Here is a 22,911-nt window from a genome sequence, read left to right on the forward strand (position 1 = left end):
TTCTATGTTACTCGTCATTTTTCGTATACTGTGTAACGCCTCGAACGATTTCAGGAATCCAGAATTACTTTGTACTCAGTTTCACGATCGAATATTTGCACTCTGTATTGGAAACATAAAACCGTACGTTCTAGTTATCGCACATCTATGTATAATATCATAAATCACATTTTATTCTATGTTTATCGTCATTTTCCGTATACTGTGTAACGCCTCGGACGATTTCAGGAATCCAGAATTACTTTGTACTCAGTTTCACGATCGAATATTTGCACTCTGTATTGGAAACATTACTGGGGACTCCTCGTGATATACGATTCTCGATGATATTATAGAAGCACGTTTCACGAATAATAATTAAACGGTTGAAGGGACAGACATTATCAGTGCGGTATTTTCAGGGGAGATCTGGCCCGACTCGTAAAGATCTCTACGAGGCCTATTCCGCATAGTATTCAGTAAGTCCTCGAAAAAGTTCCATAAGTTTCTTGCCTAAGTATGCGGGTTCGAATCTCACGATTCGAATTCAGTTTCTTACGATCCCTGTTAGTCGGTGTGTTTTCTCAAGGTGTTCGATATTTTTTAACGTCTACGTGTATGCAAATCTCGTAAGGCTCTCAATGTTTCTCAATGTCGAAATAGTCGAGTTCTTTTCAATAATTATTGTATTTTCAAAACTTCTTTTGCGTGGCTGTATTTTTTTCTATTGCGATTTCAGTGATGTGTCTCTTGTGTATATCGAACTCATTTTGTTATCCAATTTTCTCGCTTAAATAATATTGTGACGTCGCTGTATTGTTACACAAAGTGTCCAAAACATAGACACAAGTGCCGGCTGATATTTAAAAGACTTTTTCATGTTTTCTTTGCACGTAGAGCTTTCATGTATCCGATTATTCTAGAATTGCGGGGCTATCCATTATCAATTTATACACATTACGCACATTCCGTGTTGAATAAATATTTCTCATCAGCACCATTTGATATCATTATTTGCACACCATTATTTGTTGGATCTGCAAGACATTTCGCAAGGTCTTTGTAGAATCGTAATCTTTACAAAAATTTTACTCCTTTGAACGGGAATGAAATTTTTTAAATATTTATTTATTTACTTTTAGGGTATTCAAAATTCTTCGAGCGTATCTTATTTCACGTGAAACAAAACTCATCGCTTGCCACACACTTCGAAATATCTTGTACAAGCTCTGCAATATTATACTCGATTGCAACAACGCATTCGAATAATATTTTCTTTAATAATACCAGGTATTCGAAATTTTCAAAAGTAATTCTATATGCTATATAACGAGACAATTATCGAGGACGATGAAAATTGCGTTTAAGGTTTTGTATCCGACTTATCAATTGCAGTAATATAAGTGCATCATTGTGACACCTCTTACGTGTATCTTCAGTAATTAATAACTCGGGCACAAAATCTTAAATGCAATTTTATCATTCTTGATGTTTATCTTATTTTGATATCTAGAATCACTGCTTGAAAATTCGGACACCTATCGTCGAACACTTTGTACAGGAAACAATTTATCGAATTGTTTCTTTCTATCTATTATCGTCCACAAGTCATTTTCTTCTCCCCTAATGTATATAATTTTCTTAACTCTCCACTCACAGAGAGAGATCACAGCAATGTGAATGTTCAAACAAAAATGACTAATATAAATCAGCGAAGAAATACATGTATTACTCCAGAGATTGCTCCCATAACCGATAAAAGGTTCATTTATTTCTAATTCGTATTATTAACTTTGCAAAAATAAGCACTCCGCAATGTTCGTTCAACTTCTGAAAAGTTTTCTTTATCCCCTACAATTCAAATTTGTAGATACGCCTTTCTAGCACGATACCATTCATCATTTAACTATTTCAAACTCAACTATTCGATCCAATATACATATTTCTTTCTCACTCTTAAACCTTACTTCCAAGACATCGCAGATGATAATTATTATCGATTAATTCTACAGACTATAATACATTCAATCAAGACCCAAACCAAGCCACAAAAAAAAAGAAAATGGTTCGAATCCGCAATCCCACTGCAGCGACCTCTCTTTGTTGGTAAATAGAGGCATTTGATCGTTAAGGTTTTCACCTTGCTCCAAATGTTATTTCGCCGACCGTATTTTCAATTGTACTCGTTAAATGCATGGGCTACCGACACATTCAAACAAAAGACTCTTGGCGTGTTCGGCGTCATGGTACTTTACCGACAAGAAAAAGTGTAAACTAAATCCTATAATAAAGTTCGTGTTGTCAGGGATGTTGGTACGCCGGAAGCGATGGCTCACCCTATGGACGACGTTTGCCCATGGGACGCGGTCCCAGGACCCAGTATAGAACCCGCCACGGGCTCCACGGGGTCCGCGGGTCCGCAAATGTCATCTGGAGCAACATCGGTTGAAAGCCAACTCGAAGAGAGCGTTAACAAATTGATCGGGCAGTCGAAATCCGTCGAAATAGCACGCACTTCTCGTAAAAATTCGACGCAAGTGGATTCCTGCAGTTCTTCGTCTGATGTCAGTGTGGTGATAACAGAGGTCTCCGAACATCTCCGGAAGTCTTGCAGTGTACAATGCAGCAGTAGCACAGGTACGTAAATTACCACGAAACGCGACAACATCCGCCATCATTGTTTTTCTTTTTAAGAATTATACAAATTTACACACCGACAAGGAGGTAAACTATCTTTATCGTGAAATCATTCGTTCGTGTTGTTGCTTCGAGATCGAGTGCAATGATATCACATTTAAATGTTTCCAGTAAAGATTTGGAAAATTTGAGAAAGTCAGCTCGGAGGAATTATAAAAATTCATATATTATAAATAGTCATTGCGTATATAAAAAATGGAGGTATATATTTTGTGGTGCTATGAATATATGGCAGTTCCCTTGTTCATGATATTCTTTTATCTGAAACAGTTGTAACGTTCTTCGGATAGTTTCAATAATATGGGATTCGTATTCGATCCTGGATATTATAAAGTTTCTTCGTGGACTATTCGAATTAATTTTATATTAAATTGTCGCCACGGTTACAAAAGTATCTTGTCACAAATTTACACGTATAATAGTATAAATGAATTGCAACTGTATACTATCGGAATTGAATGGCGACTAATATAAATTAATCGACAAATAATAAGAAATGAATAGCAATACCAATTGCAACTTAATGGTTAACGATGTAAATAAATTGCTACTCTATGGTATTTATTTCTCCGTACAGGTGGTGTGACATCGATAGAACGAACCAGCGGTGGTCCTGGCATAATAACACGAAACTACTCGATGAGCTCAACCAGTAGAAGGGTGAAGCTCGCGGACATTGGTCGCCCAACTGCTTTGTCCTGTAACTATCCGTCATCGCAGCATTCGTTCGAGTGTTCTCACGTGGCAGCTGACAGGCCGGACATGTCAACGATAGGGAAACACCTAACCGAGGAGTCTGAGAGCAATGTCACGAGGTCGAAGATCTTGTCGTTCGAGAGGGAATTGACGACGAGAGCTTCGACGAAACCACCTCTGATAAGCATCAACGCGATCGTGGGCGATCTGATGGGCGATCTCTCGGCGATCGAGCCCGATGAGAAAACGAACGACGGTTGCGCGACTATGGTGGAACCGGAACTAACGGAAACCACTACCGAAAGGGGTGAGCTGGTCCCCGATAATAGTGATTCTGTGATCACCGCCGAGAAGGACTCGGCGATCCCGGCTCAAGCGGAAACGGAAATCGTGGAGCTGCTGGAAGAGGCGCAGGTTGTGCCAGTTTGGAAACCGGATGACACTGAACAGAACGACCAAACAGCACCTGTCACTCAACCAGCGCATCAGCAAAAGCGTGACAATAACGTTAACGAAGTATGCCCGTGGGAAGACGAGTAAGTAGAGTTTCATTTTCTTTCGGTCGGATGATAATCTAGGGATAGGGTGTGGCCATTCGGTGGACCTGGACCGACCTTTTTTTTTAACACTTTACGTGTTCGTTTCACGACAAAGTACGAAGATGGACGCCAAAGGGGTATAAACTCGAGACGACGACGACCGATCGGTGTGTTCTAAAATATTTGAAACAAACTTTACTGGATATCCTTTACTGATCGTACTGATGAAAATATATCGAGTCCATCGATTCCTTTTGAGTTAGAGACGTTAGAAGTTGTAGATCGACGAAAGTGTTACGTAATTAGTGTTGGAGTGGAGATAAGGAAATTGTTGGAGAGAAAGGACACAATGAGACGGAATTGGATAGTGAATGACGATGGAAGTGTCGTCGACTACTTTTCGTTCAGTTCTGTCGTTAAATTACGCAAATTGGAGGGAAAAGAGGGGAGAAGAAAGATAGGGAGAAAGTCGTACGCGTGATTAGAAAACATTCCATTCGGGACGCGTGGTCAAACGTTTTATATGCATAACAGAGCTCCGGCTCGTTTCACATGCACTACTTTTCCTCGTCGTTGGGTCGGTCGAGGAAAACCAATCGCGTGACACGCACGTACGTCGATTTTGGTTCGTTACATTTCACTATTTGGGTGTATCCAAATATTGGGTTGTTCGGAAAGTCATTTCGTTTTCGAAAATGGAGAATATGTAACTTAATAGAATGTTTACACGCTCTGAAAAAATCGTGTTTCATTTTCACGAAAAGAAACGAAACGACTTTTCGAACAACCTAATAGATTCCGAGACACCCTGTACATTGATTCTGATAACGTTTCTCGTATCGATTCGATTGTCTATAACCGTCTCGATCTCACTGAGATTCGATCTGTTAAATATATCTTAGATTGCCACTTGTCCTACTTTCGATAAGACAATCCTAATTTCACGCGATTGTGTCGTACGCCTTACTTCGATGTTCTACTTTGAAGAATTTTTAATAGTAAAATTGTCAAAATTCGAAATTTTGAATTTTTTTTGAAAATTTCAATTTTTTAACTATCTATATCGATAAATTGCACCCTGTGCAACCAAGTTTTAACTGTTCCACGGAAATGATACAGTTACTATCTATTCCTGCTTTTAACGCGACTACTAGTTTTATTCGACAATATATTATCAATGTGTTCATTTCGAACAAAACGTACGAAAGTAACAAGTATTAGCCTTTATTCGAAGGGGATGCATTTACGGACCGATCTTTATACGATAGTTTTTCATCAGTACCATTAGTACACTACTGGTAAAATTTGTATAAACATTTTAGGAACACTTCGTTTAACGAAAGATTTTGGCTGCTGTACTTGAAAAGATTTCATTTTTTACGTTGTATCTTTCTCTACACTACATTGAAATGACGATATAAAAAATGTAACAAGTTTGTCAAATGTAAGAAAGTTTCTCGGTAACCTTGAACGGCCAAAATCTTTTGCCTCTACAAAAGACACGTATACCTCGATCAAGTCAGAGTGAGATAGACGAATGTAATCAGATGGGGTAGGGGGAACAGAAGTTTTTATTGCGTAATATGGATCGATTGACGTCACGGTCAGAGAAGACGAGTGGGGGAAGCTAGAAAAATATTTCAGCGACTAAAACACGGAAAAAGAAGGCGGTAAGGAAGTAGGAAGGTAGTGGGAAAAGTATGAGGTAAGACTTGGTGCGAATCGTATCAATCGGTTTACGCATGCGCGTTTGGAACCTCACTCTCGCTTGGCCGAGCTATAGCGACACAGAAAGGATCGAGACGCAATTCCATCTTGAATAGGTAAAAAACGAAAATGCAGATTACCCGAGGAGCATTCTTCCAAACAAAATTTAAAAAAATGACACGTTTGATGATCGACGTGAAACCGTCATTTTATCATCTCTTCACGGTACAAAGAAGCACAACAGCCTAGAAGTAAATGTTGAAGCATATGTTTGCCTTTCAGTGCCTGCACCATCCATTTTAAATTTCTTATCGAGAATTCACTAGTTACGCTATGTTTTAGTTTTCATCGTTCATCCATGATTGATTCACATTTCCTTCGTTGTTCGATCATCTCCCGCTGTACGCAACATATATTATTGTACCCTCGTAAAATGTATTAAAATTATTTACACGCGACAGTAGCTACTTTTTTTTTTAATCGTTCGTTGAGATACATTGGTCGAAGTGTATACACCCTTGAGGTATATTCTCGTAATATCTATAGTCCGTTCAACTTAAAGATCGAACGAGAATAAACAGAATCGCGCGTATGACCTATTAAAAAAAATTGAAGCTCTTCTCCGTCCTTGGAAGACACGAGTAGCAAAGAAAAATCTTGTGTTAGCGTTCCCAATATTTCTCAAGGGAATAGTCCTGTGACACTTCAAACGGAACGTCCCCTGTACGAAGGAGTAATTAATTTGCGGAATACACAAATTCATAAAGTACGTGTCGCAATCTTGTGATTTTCACTCGAATACTCTCGAGAAGCTCGTTTCAACGCTTTGAGATACTCTACTTATTGCATCGGTCTCAAGGAACGACGTCATTGGACGATCGATCGATCGAGCGACAAATGGCGAGAAGTGGGAGTAAAAATGCTATTGGAATAAAAGTAGAGTAGGAAGATGGATATACGTACCGTAGTTCCAGAACTGTCTAGAAACAGTATTTGTCTTAATTCTTAAATAAACTGTCACGGATCAAAATCGAGCCCGTTTCGATGGCGAACAATAAAGTTGAACGGATAATAGTATTGCATTCGGTAACGTTCACCAAATTGCATTTCGAACTCTCGACCAGTATAGAAAACCAATGCAGTTTATCCAGTATCAATTTACAAACATAGAAACACGCAAATTGCGTAAAAAATATCCACGTTTTTAATGCCTAGTGTTTCTCGTGTAAATTACTGATTCGACGAAATACACGTAGACTGATGATGCCTAAATAAATATTCGTTATACACACACACGTATGTATATCAAAGAAAAGAAACGAACGAAGAGACAGTAATTCTTTCTGTTCTTTTTCTCGTTATTTTTTTATTTTCCATAAACTCGTTCCGCAACAACGGTGTCCATCTATCGTATAAATCCGTTCACCGCTTCTAGAGACTATCGTTAGCCGCTTTCGTGCAAAAACGTCATTTCTTAAATTAGAGATTCGCCGAACAGGGCCGACCACGAGGTCTGAAGTCTACCGATCTGTTTCAGGGAGAACTGTAGAGTGGATGCACCTTATGTAAAAACCTACGCGACTTTAGGTTACTTGTAACTTGGCGTTAATATAAAACTTACATTTTACACTTAAACATTCAGAAGTTCAATTTCGATTTTACTACACTAAGTTCGAGTGCCCGAGCTACCGAGAACGAAACAGAAGAGAGACGACGAAAGAAAAGAAAAATGAGAAAAAAAAAGGAAAAAGAGATAAGAAAAAAACGCGTTACGATAATATTATTTTCGTCGCTTCGATTTGAATTCTTGAGGAGACAGGCCCGACTGATCGCTGATGAATTGCTTGCCCCCCTTCTCGCCCCTTCACACCCACCCCCTCACCATCCGTAAACGTTCAACGAGAAGAAGATACGTCGTAAAATTGAAAGGACTTTGCGAGCGGATCGAGGATAAGATACTCGACGTTCGACGAGTCGACATACGTGAAAGAAAAACAAGTAAAAAGTAAAAAAAAAAATATAAAATAAAATAAAATAAAATAAAACACTTCACCCGACACCGATCAACGCCCAATACACCGACACACGAAACATAATAATCGCGTTCGACCGAATCGCTTCGTCTCACGGAGACGCCCGATGTATGCGTAAGTTTGTTCGGGTATCACGGTTGTTTCGGTGGTTGGAGATCCCGTTTCACGTGTTCACTTCTCGCGTGGAAGCAACCGTGACAGACCCACCATTTAACGGGAAATTCGTAGACGTAATAGCGACACCGTAGACGTGAAACGTGTTATTAGACTATTTACGACAATGTTGTTAGACAGTGTGTGTGTACGTCGCGGTTAAAGGTGAAGAAACAAGTAGAAAATCGTGTCTGTCTATGGTAGATGAAATTTAATCTACGATAACCGAGTATTCGTTAATAATAATGAAATTTTTTGCCCCGTTCGGTTAACGGAAGCGACGAAACGCGATGAAATTTGTTTATTTTGGAAATTCTGTTTTCGATCCCGTGACAAGTATCGAATCGCAAAAGATGCGCTCTACGGGTGCTCGTCGAATATGAGCCCATTGACCGCTCTCGTTGATCGCAAATTTCTTCGATACCCGATTTATGGTGAACAATAAACGAATCGTTCCTATTTCGTTGAGCAAAGAAAAAAAAAAAATAAGAAACTTTCCCAGTTGTTTCGATATAAAAAAAAAAGGATCCACGTATTCGACGAACGAATTTTGTTTGCTCGTTCGGAAACGTTTGAAAACGAAACAAACCAGGTCGAAATCGAATCCCGATAGCGCATCGTTCTGCGAAACGGATATTTAAATTAAACGTGTAAACGGTTTAGATTTACCAGCTGGTAGTAGATGACCGCTTTATCGTCGTGATATTTGATTATGGTTCTATGTAACTCTTAGCCGTGCGTTTTAACGGATACGCGATAAGTATCTAATTACAAGTATTTAGTGCAATATTAGACTTGCTTACGGCCTGAACGTACAAAACGGCCTTTGCGTATAAGTTTAAGGGGTTGCGAGAAATTAAGAAACGAAAACAAGTAACGTTCCATTTTCGACGATAGGGAGCTCGATGTATAAGCCGTTGTTACTCGCTGTTCGTAAACCTATGTAAAATGAAATTTAAAAAAAAGGAAAAAAAAAAACGAAGAAAAACAAAGTAAGGAAAAAAAATGTAACGATAACAATAATTCGTCCCTCGATTGCCTAAAGTATCGAAATACTCTAACCCTGAATAACGCGTCTTTTTGAGACTCGGGTTCTGGATACTATCACTGCCCTGGTATCCAGAACCCTTGGATTAGCGTTCGAGAATACATCTCGATAATATTAGGAATAAAAGTCGATCGTATTATCGTTTATATCTATTTTTCTCCTATTTAGAAACTTTATTCGAGTGCTTGTTAAGTATAACTTGATCGTCTCGTATGTAATATTTTAAAAATCGGGCAGACAACTGCCCTATTTCGTATAGGTAATTGCATTTAATGATTACGAAACGCGTGCAGGGAAGTGTACGATAAATGTGTCGGACATTCTTCTCTCACGAAGTCGAATGTAAACTTGTGTTTCGTAACGTAGAACGTTGACGAACAGGATCGACACGATTGTCCCGACGAAGGACTCGGGTGATCCTTATATGAAGGATAGAGTCACGTATCTGGGATGAAACGAACAAAAAACGAGGCATCTTTTGAAAGTATCCCGCGAGTTTCGTTGTTTCTTTCATTTCTCGATAACAGAGACTCGATGCGAATCGTTATGTCTGCGTATTATACTATATAAGTTCGGGTACACTCGCGAGATGTACTCAGTGCCATATTTTGAACAAGTACCTCGACAGGGCGAACAGTATCCCTCGCGTTGAGTTCACTTTGTTTCCGTGCAATAAAATTTTTGTAACACTTAAGGCAAATTAGCTTCTAGCAACGACGGTGTGGATAGTCCTTGTAACAAGTTCGGGCACTCGAGGCTAGTCCTAAGAAATTTAAAGTACTCACGACGAACGTACTGTTAATTCGGGAGCTCAACTTAACTATTATAAACAATTCTTATTGTAGATAGGCAGTTGGTAATAAAATGAAAAATGACAAATATATTACAGTTTCTAAGGAAATGCACGACGAGTACGATGTAGATGTTGGTACATTTAACCGATGCGAACATTCGGTTAACTTGTAACTAATTAGTAGGGATAGTTTTGTCGTAAAGACTGGATCTTATTTAAAACGAGCTGCGATGATTCGTGAACAGTGACGATCTATTCAGTTGCATTTACCTTAATGAAATTCCACCACTCGATAAATCACGAGACGATTGTCCACGAATGAGCTTCGAAACGAATAATAATAAAAAAGAAAAAAAAAGATGAAAAAAGACACTATTTTTGTTGCTCGTTTTACACACCTTTGATCATGGATCGTGGAATCTACCGATCTACGGATCTATTAAAAACCTTGTTGTCGTATATATACAAGGGACAATTGGGAGGATCGCTGTACATCCTGGATCTCTTGCCACTTTTCCATTTCATTTGAATTACACGAGACGTTTCTTCTAATATAGTTATATTTGATAAAAAAAAATAATAAATAAACACGAGATGTACGTATACGTAATAGCGACCGTAGCGAATATCAGTTGGCAATTACTTTTCTAATAACGATTACGCAAAATACGAATAATTAATATGTAAGTTACACATCAGTATTTACAAAATATCGTGAAAGGCAGTGTTCACAAAACGACGACGACGAGGCTTCTAACGTCCAATTGGAAGCTACGAGTTTCGGAATTATATTTTCTTTTTTTTTTTTATCGATCTATAATTCTTGAACGTTTTCAACGTTAACGGATTTTCGATTTCAAGTTTTTTCGAACGCACGTTATTGTTTCATTAACATAGATTATTGTTTTAATATCGTAGCGGTATGGTAATTTACCATATACGATATACAAATATTACGATTCCTTGACTACAAATGTCTTCCAAAGCCTTTGCACGAAAGCAGAGAGAACAGGGAAGTTGCAAACAAAAGGCACTATTATTTTTCTAGATTTAATTGTGCAACTTATAATTCTTCGGGCCGATGCGAACATTCGTTCCGTACATTATCAATTAATAATTGACGAACTCAATGACAATTAGCCAACGTAGATGCACAGATCAGTTTTCTCGGAACACGCAACGATTTTCATTTTCGATCGTTTAAATTATCTAACCCTGTCCATTCGTCGTTTACGATAGAGAAAGAGGAAAATGATAAAAAAACGTTTCTTACATTTTGCCAATAATTATACCTAAATACATAAGTACCGTGTTGTTAAACTTACAAAAATATCAGTTTAATTTTTTAACGATTCTTTACTCGTGCAATTCCTATTTGTCAATTTTCTTTCAACCGATACGACTAATGTTCTCGTCAAACGTACTTATCTTTTGCTAAAAATTGCCTTAATTACGAAATATACGCGACAGGTTCGAAAATTTCTGACGCTTTCGTTATTTTATTATAAAATTGCCGTTCAAGTTGCCAACTATACCAACGAACGTCATGTGTTTTCTTCTTGTTCCATCTCGTTCGGCCTGAATAATTATACAACAATATGATTAAACGAAACTGAGCCATATTTACCACCGAAAGACTGAAAAATGTACCTAACAACCCCAACAAAAGAATCCACGCAACAAGGCTCCTAACGAAAGATTTTCGAAAGACAACTACTAAGGTCTAGTCGTTTATGGGGGAGAAGGTAACCGATTCAAGATATCAGCGATCCCGTGTGTCCCGTGATATTTTATCTGCATTTCGTATTGGATAATCCATTGGCAGGTTGCTTTGATGTGCGCGCTAAAAGTTATGTATGTATCTAGCGAATTACCGTTACAATTAAGAAATTATAAGGTTTAAGTCGACTGTCACCTATGACGGAGTCAACGAGAGAATTCTCGCAATCGATGGAGAAAGTTTCACAAAGACCTTTTGCAATCGTAGAACAACAATAAGAAATATAACGAACAAAAAGTACCTCGAGTTACGTTTAACAAATTATGTATAATATTTGATTTCATTGATTGCTCGTATGAAAACTTTTCTCTCGCACTTTCATTAGGATCGAACTGATTTATTAACGAATTCGACACTTAAGATCCATCTCGACGAGATAACACTCGAGAAGACGAATTGAACATTATCGAACAAATGACGAAACTACCACCAACAAAGTCGATTCTCTCGTTGACTCGGTCACAGTATAGCAGCTTTTATCGCGCGATCATTTATCTTGAAACCTACTTTCGTCGGGAAAATGTTACTTCGATTGACTCGAATACGAAAATCGGTTTGTAAACGTGGCTCGAACGACCACCCTGAACGCAAGTATTAATCGTAAGGGATCGATAAACGAACAAAAAATTTGTAAAGTGGAAATCAAAATTTGTATCGTAATCGTTAATTTGTATCGAATCGACGTATTCATTGTTTAACGAACGAATGGAAGAGCTACGATCGCTTCAACGGAAAAAAAAAAGGAAAATTTCGAAACGCACTTTCGCGGCGACGGTTTCCAAAACTTGGACGCCCTTGGGACGAAAATTGTGTGTATTTTCTTTCTCGTACATTCTTCGCGATTCTCCAGAAACAAACGAAAGCAAATCGATGAAAATTAAAGGAAAAGACGAGACACGAACGCGATGAAACTTCGAAAAGCAGAGAACTGTCCGAACGTTTAGATGCGAAACAATGATAAAAGAGGAAGAAGAAACAAAAACAGAATCGACTCGGTTCAACGAGGAACAAGGGTGGAGCCGACTTAAAGATAAAATCCAGACATATGTGGTTCGTTGTATTCTAAATCAGTTATGGTTGTTGAATAGATGCTTAGATAAAATTAGAACGTAAACGAGAAAAGGGAAAGAAAGGAAATGATCTTTGTATTAGACACCTTGTAACTGCGCTAGGTGTGTGTGGGATGCGCCTATTGCGTTTCAACTTTTTTCACGGTGCTTGACTCATTACTGTTATGCATACAAGAACACACGAGAGAATTAAGACGCGGTACGGTCGGATCGAAGAACGAATCGACTTGGTTATACGTAGAGATAGGGGTGAGGAAGAATTCCAACGAAAGCTCCCAATCTCTTTGCAACCAGCCTCTTTTTCACCCGTCTCTTTCCTCCCCAGACACCGCGAACCTGAACGATCGAGTTTCCACTACATCCCTATCTATGCTTCTCGTTCTGCCACGATTGCATAGAAAATTCGTTGCATCGAACGATCTTACGCAAATTTTAATTGGAAATAAAATTTGTTTGACCGGGTGTCTATACTATTTGCGATATGCTTGGTTCGATCGATAGCCATCACCCAACGTAACCGAGTGATTCCACCCTGATCGGTACGAACGATGGCGGTTGGGTTTTCCAAGTCGATTCTTTCTTCGGTCCAGCTATCAGCGATTAAAGTACATGCAAAAGAAAGAAACAAGAAAGAAACGTTATTGTTTAGGGATAAGACAACACGTTATAGAGTACAAAAAGGCTTTAGTGTACATAGTTTTGTAAAGTATTAAACAGTGTATAGTTAACGAGAAATAACGACGGAGCAGAGCCGACGTACTGTTCGCGTCATTAGAGGCCGACATAAGCTATACGTGTGACGAGTTTTTTTTTTTCATTGAGAATTCGAGATACTCGTCACCACGGTGTATATTGCACTCGCATAGTTCACCACGATCGCTATGGGGGAGGAGTTGACAAAGTATCGAAAAAATTTCTCATTGAACCGTAGCTGCGTTTACGTGTACGAGTGCAACGTGTGCGTAGACGCCACGCATAGCCCGCGTATACGTAGAAGCAGGAAAAGATGTTATTCGTTACATATATAATATGTGATACATGCGTAATGTTATAAGCTGTCGATAGAATGTCCTAATATTAAATATTATAGTGACATTAAATTGTGCGTCGTGTTCAGTTCCCTTGTTTCACCTATTTCTCCCGTCTAGCGTGCAATATCCTACTCCCATGTGTCTTCTACGATTAAAATTTTTAAATCGAGGTAGTGTTTCGTTACCACTTCTGTGCAAAATTTTCTTTTCAGTTACGAAAACGCAAGTTTTTCCATTTTTAAGCACGGAAAGACGGTTACGAAAATATATTACGAAATTTCTACCCTAGATTTTACGTTTCACTATTTATTTTGCACTTTATTATCTTAACGGTGTAACGACCGAGTTAATTCAAGAGCGACGGTTAAGCAGTTGAAATGTATGCTCAGATACGAAGACTTTATTTGGATTTTCTCGCGAATGAAAGGAATGATATTGAAGTAAAACAACGATGGTACTAAAATTAATTTTGGGAAAATTGAGAGATTCGTTCGAACGACACTTAAATATGAGAATCAAATTACAGAATATGGGTGCCACTTTTGTCGTGCGATATTTTTATACGAATATACCTTAATTTGTTCAGTAACAGCGACAACGATGAAGGGGACAGTTAGGTGGATAAACGAGACACTTGTCCATGCAATAAACACTTGCTCCTTCCTTGCCAGCTATTTCTCCAATTGCGTCGCATACTTCCCTGTTAAAAAATATACAAATGATCGTTTCATTATTTGAGATACAATATTTTATTATTTGTGTATCGATTTAAATGATCGATGTGCATCCAATACTTGACAACTTTTTAAGGTATTCCAGTATTTAAAAATATCAAAAATCAATTATATTTCTATATTGAATATTATATTTATATATTAAAAAAATTAAAAATCAATCACCATACAGAATTATGAGATGTGATTATGTGTAACTACGTACGGACATTGGCAGATGGCTGACGGACAATTTGGTGGATAGCGAAGACAATTAGTTTGACACCAATCACCCATTCCTGGTATACGTCGGTAAAGTGAAGTAGGCATGCAAATCTGAGATCTGAAATTTAAATCATTTTACAATCATTTCTACCCGTACAATCATTTAATTGAATTTACGATACACTTGTGAATTAATTGACAATTAATCCATATTTGTTTGACGATAACAGAGAAGATCTTGATAAACAACATTAGTATCTATTAATCGATAACAAAAAAGATCTTGATAAACAATATTAGGATCTGTTAATCGATAACAAAAAAGATCTTGATAAACAATATTAGGATCTGTTAATCGATGACAAAAAAGATCTTGATAAACAACATTAGGATCTATTAATCAGAATTTTATATTGAGATTAAATTATCCAGGCTAAGTTAGTGATCAGATAAAACGTTTTTGAGTCCTGATAAATCACGACGAGTGATTCCTAACATTGTGGAAATACTGCCTACTTTGTAAATTCTTGTTCACTCTCAATGAATCCTATTCACTCCACTCTTCAAGCGAGCCGTTCGAATCAAAGAATACTCACCTAACAACCAGTGGAAATATATTGTTTGGAGATCGATAATCTTTGTAATAAAGCAAAAAGGGATTATCCTGTTGCACAAAGAGTGGCGGCACACCAGCGGTGCTTGTAACGATGCTAATGTCGGCGCAATTTCGGAATGTTTCTGGTCTACCACAGCCTCCAGCCTCGGTTCCATTTTCACAAATACCCCACATATTACCTACGAACATTTACAAAGGATCGTAATTGAAATAAAACGATTTTTTCTGAAAAATCATAAAGCTTTTCTTTTTGTAATTTCGATGGACAGTTTCACTGTTTTCTCTTCACCTTTGAATTACATTTAACAGTAAAAGATTAATTAAGACAATTAAATTTTAACCAGTACAAAATGAGAAATGTATAATGGAGTGAGCTCTTAAGTAAATAACATTAGAATCGACTGTAAAGTTCTACATAATGATAAGTAACGACCTACATAATACTGTTCAGAGTAATGCCTCACGAGTTGTCGCAGATATGGAACTGAATCGTGACATTAAACGAGGGAGATAGATGTGTTTGGAATTGAGTACTATACACTGGTCCCTAAAAGATTTTGATGAAATTTACCCGGTTCTATCTGGCGGTCGAATAATAAAATTCTGTATAAGAATTCGTTCCTCTGCATTTTTTCATAAATATTTGAACCATAAAAATTTTTAAAATTGAAGCAGTTACAAGAATAGTGCTTCGTAAACATTCTTTTTTCCCATACGATATTATCTAACAAGTATTATAAACATTTTAACTATATCTTTATTTATGTTCATTTACCAATAATATATATAATGTATTCAAAATAAATGGACATGCCGAAACATGCAAATACTCGTGTTAAATAATGCTTCGTTTTCAAGATATATGCAAATTACATTTTTACGCGTGTGAACACATCCCCGCCTATTTCTTGTGTGAATATATATGTATGCAGCCACGCGCTCAAGCTGACTGGGATATAAATAGCGCTTATCTGAAGTCACACCAGTAAACTTTAACTGTTTATATCTTGAAAACAAAGCCACAGATTACAAAATGGTACATGACCTTCGATTTTCCTTTGCACAAGGACCTTGCGTTTTTCTTCCTTACCGATCCCATATTTTCGCGTTAACTTGTACAACACATAAACCTTGTATACTATAGACTCTTTCTTATATTAACTTTCACAGCCAGAAATGCAATAAAAGAGATTCTCTTATTCCTTTATACTTATTATACATATTACACTTAAAAACTCCATATTAAGTTAACAAGATGCAACTTAATTCTTAATAGATACACGTATTACTTGAATATTTATGAACAGCGATCTACGGACGAGGATTATAATACTTGTCACTTAAAATCGTATAAAATTTAGTTATTCGGAATAAAATCGAAAAAATCAGGGTCACGTAACTCGAACTTTCACTTCACGAAGCAGGTGTTCTTTGCCCTAAGTCGGCACATCTTGCAAGCTATTTAATCTTAAGACTTTCATAGGTGAAATCCTAATTATCCATAATAAATGCACATCGGAATTAAATATTCATTTGACCTCTAGATCCACTCCCCCAAATTTCATCAGAATTCGAAGGGATATTCCAACCGTAGAGACTCCGTTCCAAGTACATCGAGGACAAGAGAAGCACTGAAAATTAGAGTGAGTTAAATGCAATTAAATTCTGGTTAGATAATTGTACTCACAATTTTGAAATATCAAACTATGATGAAACTTTCGTATTATTTGTAAAAATATTCGACGCGTACAAATATACCTACTCAAGAGATAAAAGTAGCAACCAAAATTGGAAGTGAAAAATCTATTTGTTAGATCGATAACTTTTAGAAGAATTTATTTGTTCGAATAATGTATTTAAAGAATGTAACAAATAATCGAAGTAACAAACGTAACAGATAGCATTTATGAAACTACAAACACAAGGCTGAATCAATTATTGTAATCGAAAATAGAAACGTAAGTGTGTACAGTGTCTTATTTATTTCATAGTACTTACTGGTCCTTTGTCAGTTACGTATTACCCATCTGACTCAAAACGATTAAAATATGATCACGTTTGGTATCATTATGATCGTAAAAAGCTCGTCGATTTAATTAAAGCAATTCTACAACGATAAAGTCAACGATATAAAAACTTTGTTTTTCTTGTTTTGTTCGCGTATTGGTAGTTGAGTCATCATCGATCGCGGGTCGTATGTAAGTAACACGAAGGTTGCAGTTCCTGGAAGTGCTGAAGATAACTCTGCGACGACAAACGAGGCATTACTATATTATTTATATGTTGAAATTTATGTCCCCCCTCCCCCGCCCCTCTCTACGAGTCACTCGTATAACATTCAAGATCTCGAAATTATACGAGGGGTGTTTGAAAAGTTCGCGACCTCTCATAAAAAACAATTCTTCTTTCCGTTTCATGCTTCGGTATAATCCCCTTTAAGATTAATGTATCTGGCCCTACAAAACCACGACGTCGTTACACCTTCTTCATAATCCGATTTGTCGGGATCAGCAAAATAATTTGCAGTCCTTCAGCTGCATCTGTGATTCCTTCGTTCGATGAAAATTTATGTCCAGGCAACAATTTTTTCAGTTCAAAAGATAACCAGATGTTTGAGGGAATTATAGTCAGCGAGTTGGAGACGTGTGGTACGAATTGGAATTCAATTTCGTAATGAAACGCGCTTTCATCCTTGCAGAAAAAAGACCAGCTGATGGATCATTTTTAAAATCAAGGTAAGTGCGACTAATTTTTGACACTAACGCGATCATTGACATTTACAATTTATTTGTGTTTATTTTTCTATGTTGTCTATTTTTAGTGATAGAAGCACTATGTTTTTTTTTTTTTTTATTTTCATTCTGAATTTAGCGACAGTGGGAACAATGTAATTAAGATTTAAATACTACTTCGATGGAGAGGCGTGAAATTTTCAAACGCTCCTCGAACGCGAATGCAATAATCAAATTTGAACGAATAAACGTAATAATACCAACCGGTGTAATAATTCCATTGTATCACACATTGACTACAGGTAACGTAGGGTGGTAACGTTACCTTATACCGAAATATAGCTTTTTTCTCAGTGTCCAGAGGTATCTCAAACCGAACATCTCGAGTTCCAGATACGTACAAAGGATACCTTAAGGATAAAAAAATACGAAAAATTTACTATACATTACGCCATACTTGTATTAATAACGTATCTACACGATACCGTAGAAACAATGTTTTGTTACCTATCGAAGCATTCTTGGGTCGCCTCGTTCCTTGGATTATTAGTAGGACAGAGATACATTTCGAATCTCCCCAAATGATTCGCAGTTAGTTCAATCTCGACGTCAATATCCTGTGTATGTGAACAACATCACGAACAAATGAAACATAAGAAAACTGTAGAATAATCTAATAGGCACTCTGTCTGCAAGTAAACAAATTAACAACCTAGCGAATGAAAACCCGGATAGATAAAATTATCATACTTGTGGTATTTATCCGTAAATTATTTCACACAGGTGTACCAAAATCAAGTGTAACTTGTCAAGTGACAAGTCAAGTGACCTCCACTCACGAGAGGAACATCGCTCAAATTTGGTAAAAAATGTGTGAAAGGTAATCTTTGATAAAGTTACAAAGTGTCTTGAACTTCTCACTGTTTTTAAATTAAAAAATATTAACGATTTCCATCGCTCGAGTCACCGAATGGAAAGTGGTGGGAGAAGGGACTGGCGCATGCGCATTTGGAACCTCGATCTCTCTTGGCCAGACTATAACCTGTTTACTCTCCTGGTTAGACGGTACCTATGAGTCGTGATTTCAGCTCGAAGGAAAAAGGATCGATGTTTAAACAGAATCGGTACTTTCCCCTGGGATAAATGACAACGAGTGGAACAGAGACAAACGGGGATTATTGTATTCGCAGTTTGATAGATTAGTAATTTTTTCAACGCGAATAGAAAACCCGTTTTTGTTGCATTGGTCTCATAATTAATCGTAGAGATAGAAATAAAATTAAATCACCTGACCGGTCGTGTAGTGTCTAACAATGGTTCCTTTCGCGTAGTCACCACCTGCTTCGTGTGGTCTTGGCTCGTTTAAGTGATAAGCATCTCCACAAATTCCGCATTGGCCTTTATTTTGCACCCATTGCACTAAACAGTAATACCTCTACAATAACTTGCCGACAATCGCTAAGATACAGTATTAAAATTAAAATTTATTTTGTGAAATTTATTTTGTAAAATTTATTTTGTAAAATTCTCGATCATGATTTTTGTTACTAGAGTCAACGTTTGATCGTTGGTTACATAATTATAAAATAGTTTCGGTGATACTTCAAACGACATTTGTCTTCGAACATCCTGAATATAATATTAACAAACATATGGGATCTTTACTCGAGATCTATAAGTAAACGTTCCTCGCGATACTATAGTTTCTTTCCGTTTCGCAAATTAAAGCTTCGTTATCGAGATATGAGCAGTTAAAATTTTATATGCATGTAAATATCATGTACACGTGTTTCTCGCGTGTGAGTGCATACCTTTATGTGTGTGTGTGTGTGTGCGTGACTGTACAATCAGCTGACTGGAATATAAATGCATAGCGCGTACGGGAGTCACATCGGTAAACTTTAACTACTTCTATCTTGGTAACGAAACTTCGGATTGCATAATGGTGATGGACTTTTCGATTTCTCTTCACACGAGGAATCGATCCTTGAAAAAGGCTCCAGATTTTCGTAAACGTATAATTTCAATTACGGTGATCGTTTTCATAATTACCATTATCAAGTAACTCACCTGCATACCCGCCACAATAGAGCTCGTTGTCGTTGTAATTCACAGGATTAGGATACCCAAAACGCCACATGCAATTTCGAGCTGGCGGATCCATGAGACGTCCATGACCATTTACGTGAATTGGATTTAAAACCTTCGGAATTATCACTTTTTATTCTTCTAAACATCATACTTACTCCATAAACATCTCCCGTACAAACGTGACGAGAAACGAATATCAAATACAAATCGTACACTTCGGTTAGAAGGAAATAATTAATTACGTAACTAATGAGATGACTGATAAGTTGCAGCATATTACAGCTTTTTAAACAACTGTTTACAGTCAATGTACAAGCACATAAGAACCATTTATCGGACAGTCGATCGAATTGAACAAAATTTTCGTGTCGAACTGAATGCAACACGAGAAATTCAAACTACTGTTGTCTGCGATTGTGAAAGATGGTTCGGTAAATTAACGTCCGACAGATTTACAAGGAATGTTTAAACGTTCGCGAAATTTCGGTTGCTCTGTTTGACAGACACGCGGGGAAGAATATGTACTTTACTTAAAACAAAATAAACAGGCAAGCGACCATGTTACGAAACACGATGGCGTAAAAGTAAATCGCGCAACTGACAGGCATGTTGAATCATTTTAAACGAGCCCTCTATAAAACGTGTTATCGTAGTAAACTTTCCTTACCAATGGGAAGAATGAGAATGCACGCGTCTAAAAATTAAATGTCAATTATGAGAATGCACGCGTCTAAAAATTAAATGTCAATTCGTCCTAATTTACTTATTCGAAGATTCATCTTTTCGTAACGTTTAAGTTCATTCGATACACTGGGACAAACGAACGATAAAGAAAAATATTTCTTACGCGGTTTTCACGATTGTTGAACAACAGGGATGTTTCTCTTTATTTTCGTTTATTCGACGCCCGAGTGAACGATCATTTTAATTTACTTACGTGCAGCAGAAAACAGGATACTACGGACAATATACCCGGGCACCGAAATCTGGTAATCATAGTTACCTAAAACAGAGTTTATGCATAGACAATATTTGCAATGTTATCGGCCCTGTTTATTTTTAACGAGTTCGCGTGAATTTAAACGACAAATAAACTCGCATTGATAAAATACCATATTTTTTGAGACTTAGAAAAAATTATAAAATTGTAAAATATAGAGAATAACAACAGTTACGATCGAACAATTATGTTTCTTATTCGTTCGTAAAATGAATATATTTTTTTAAATTAATATTTTACACGCAGGAAGAAATGTTTGTCGGTAATAATTTTAATGTATGTAACTAAATTCTCAAAGTGGTGTATACGTAATCTGGAATGAGAAATATCGATTATTCTGAAATTCAAGGTGAAGAAACTGATTTACATACGACAGCACTTATGTTGGTTGTAATATTAATTGTAGCGTAAAGTTCCGGTTCCATTTGATCTAAAGTAACAAACGAATTAGGGAGACGTCGTGAATAAATTGTAAAAGTATGGCCTTGAAGCGGTTAATAGGAACGAAATCTTGCGTAATAAAGTAGATGCTACTTGTATGTATAGTGCCAATGAGGTCGGATTACGACAATAAAAGCGATTCTGAAGCTGCTTATTGTATCATGCATTGGCTGTTACCAGATATACAAGTGAAACTATGCTCGGTGACTAAAATAATGAATAGTAGCAAAAAGGAGGAACAATCATCTCGATATATTCAAAATGATAAAGAAGAGAACGTATTTTTAAACCAATCACCAAAAACAATTCGGCTAAAAACGTCGACGAAATTAATTATTTGCATTTGAAAATATTTCTATAGCTTCGAAAAACGTGAATTAATATAAGTACTATGTTCGAAATGACTACTCCGAATAGTTAGACTTTCTCAAAAAAAACATCTCTAATTAAACCCAATTTTAGGATCTCGAACTAGTGAAACACTTTAAAAGACAGTGAAAAAAATTTGAATCTTCTATTCTGAGTTGCATTGAAATCACCTGCACCTCGTCGTACCTTCCATGAATTTTACCTCGATTGCTATGTATATCTACAATCGTGTAACTTACGGTACCATTTCTCAGTTATTAATTTTCTTATATTATTTTTTTAGATCTCTAGGAGGTATTGAAACTTTTGGGTCGAACTTGATAGCGTTGCTGCTCTCTCAGCAACTTCGTCTGTTTTTCCATTTCGAGGAACACGAGCAGTGACCTGAATTAAAAAAATCGACCTGTCCCGATGAATTATGTTTCTGTAAGAATCTCGCGTGCATTGCGCATCATCGTCAAACGCTGCGGCTCTCAGCTTGGGAGGTCTTGAATGGCTAACAGTGCACTTCTTGAATCTGATAGTATTACGAAACTGTCATCTTTAGCAATGTAAATACGGGTTATCACATTTTTGATTGGTAAAAGTTCACTTGTGAATACAGAGAGTGTCGTTCGCGTGTAGAAGAATTCTGTTTCTGCGATTACCATGGCAAACCCGTTTCCTTCGGAACTTTTAGATCCGTCTGTATAAATTCGTTGGTTGGGTGAATATATTCTGCCTTATATCTTGAACGTAGGCGTTGCGTGCATGCATATTGGTTATAGTTTTGTTGTAGTTTTCCATTTGCAGATTAATTCTGGGTTTTATTAATATGCACGAGACAATATGTGACTATTTACTTCTCGTAGGTTCTATTATGGGGATTTGGAATTCTTTCGAGTATTATTCGATGTTTTGGAGTATTTCTTACGTAAATTGTGGTACCTGATAAACAGTACTGCTTAACGTAGGGATCCTGGTAAAGGGAGAAACTGTAATTACAAATTTAAAGTTTCTTTCTTATCGAGCATGGTGGAAATTAATTACATAACACCACAATCAGATTTTAATTCAACTACTAATTTATATAGTACATGTGTATAAGATTTTTGTAGATAGCTCCTTTCTATTCATTAATGTTAAATTTCTGGTGAGATTTAAGCTTGTTATATAGTAGACTGCAAGAACTATTACGTGAATTTTAGACCAGAAGTAA

General features: G+C 36.9%; 2 protein-coding genes across 5 annotated transcripts in view; one reads left to right on the top strand and one right to left on the bottom strand.

The window, feature by feature from the left end:
- The window catches only part of LOC143154758 (uncharacterized), a 32,063-nt gene extending 19,677 nt beyond the window's left edge, over positions 1 to 12,386 (top strand). For both annotated transcript variants that reach the window (XM_076326695.1, XM_076326694.1), the window contains exons 14-17: positions 402 to 458; positions 2,285 to 2,616; positions 3,254 to 3,908; positions 7,156 to 12,386. In XM_076326695.1, the coding sequence (XP_076182810.1) occupies positions 402 to 458; positions 2,285 to 2,616; positions 3,254 to 3,908; positions 7,156 to 7,216 (1,105 nt within the window). In that variant the 3' untranslated portion in view covers positions 7,217 to 12,386. The remainder of the gene's footprint in view (positions 1 to 401; positions 459 to 2,284; positions 2,617 to 3,253; positions 3,909 to 7,155) is intronic.
- LOC143154759 (uncharacterized) overlaps positions 1 to 22,911 on the bottom strand; it is a 38,163-nt gene that overhangs the window by 8,931 nt on the left and 6,321 nt on the right. Inside the window, exons 2-9 of one of the 3 annotated variants that reach the window (XM_076326697.1) lie at positions 20,841 to 20,906; positions 19,883 to 20,015; positions 19,101 to 19,231; positions 18,320 to 18,429; positions 18,077 to 18,222; positions 15,061 to 15,259; positions 14,466 to 14,582; positions 14,099 to 14,226 (exon numbers count right to left, since the gene is read on the bottom strand). In XM_076326697.1, the coding sequence (XP_076182812.1) occupies positions 14,109 to 14,226; positions 14,466 to 14,582; positions 15,061 to 15,259; positions 18,077 to 18,222; positions 18,320 to 18,429; positions 19,101 to 19,231; positions 19,883 to 20,015; positions 20,841 to 20,900 (1,014 nt within the window). In that variant the 5' untranslated portion in view covers positions 20,901 to 20,906 and the 3' untranslated portion in view covers positions 14,099 to 14,108. Of the gene's footprint in view, positions 1 to 13,210; positions 14,227 to 14,465; positions 14,583 to 15,060; positions 15,260 to 18,076; positions 18,223 to 18,319; positions 18,430 to 19,100; positions 19,248 to 19,882; positions 20,016 to 20,840; positions 20,907 to 22,911 lie in introns of those variants that run through there. The other 2 variants (XM_076326696.1, XM_076326698.1) reach the window with 2 other exon arrangements.

This window comes from Ptiloglossa arizonensis, chromosome 2 (genome assembly GCF_051014685.1).
Source record: "Ptiloglossa arizonensis isolate GNS036 chromosome 2, iyPtiAriz1_principal, whole genome shotgun sequence".
NCBI classification, from domain to species: Eukaryota; Metazoa; Arthropoda; class Insecta; order Hymenoptera; family Colletidae; genus Ptiloglossa; species Ptiloglossa arizonensis.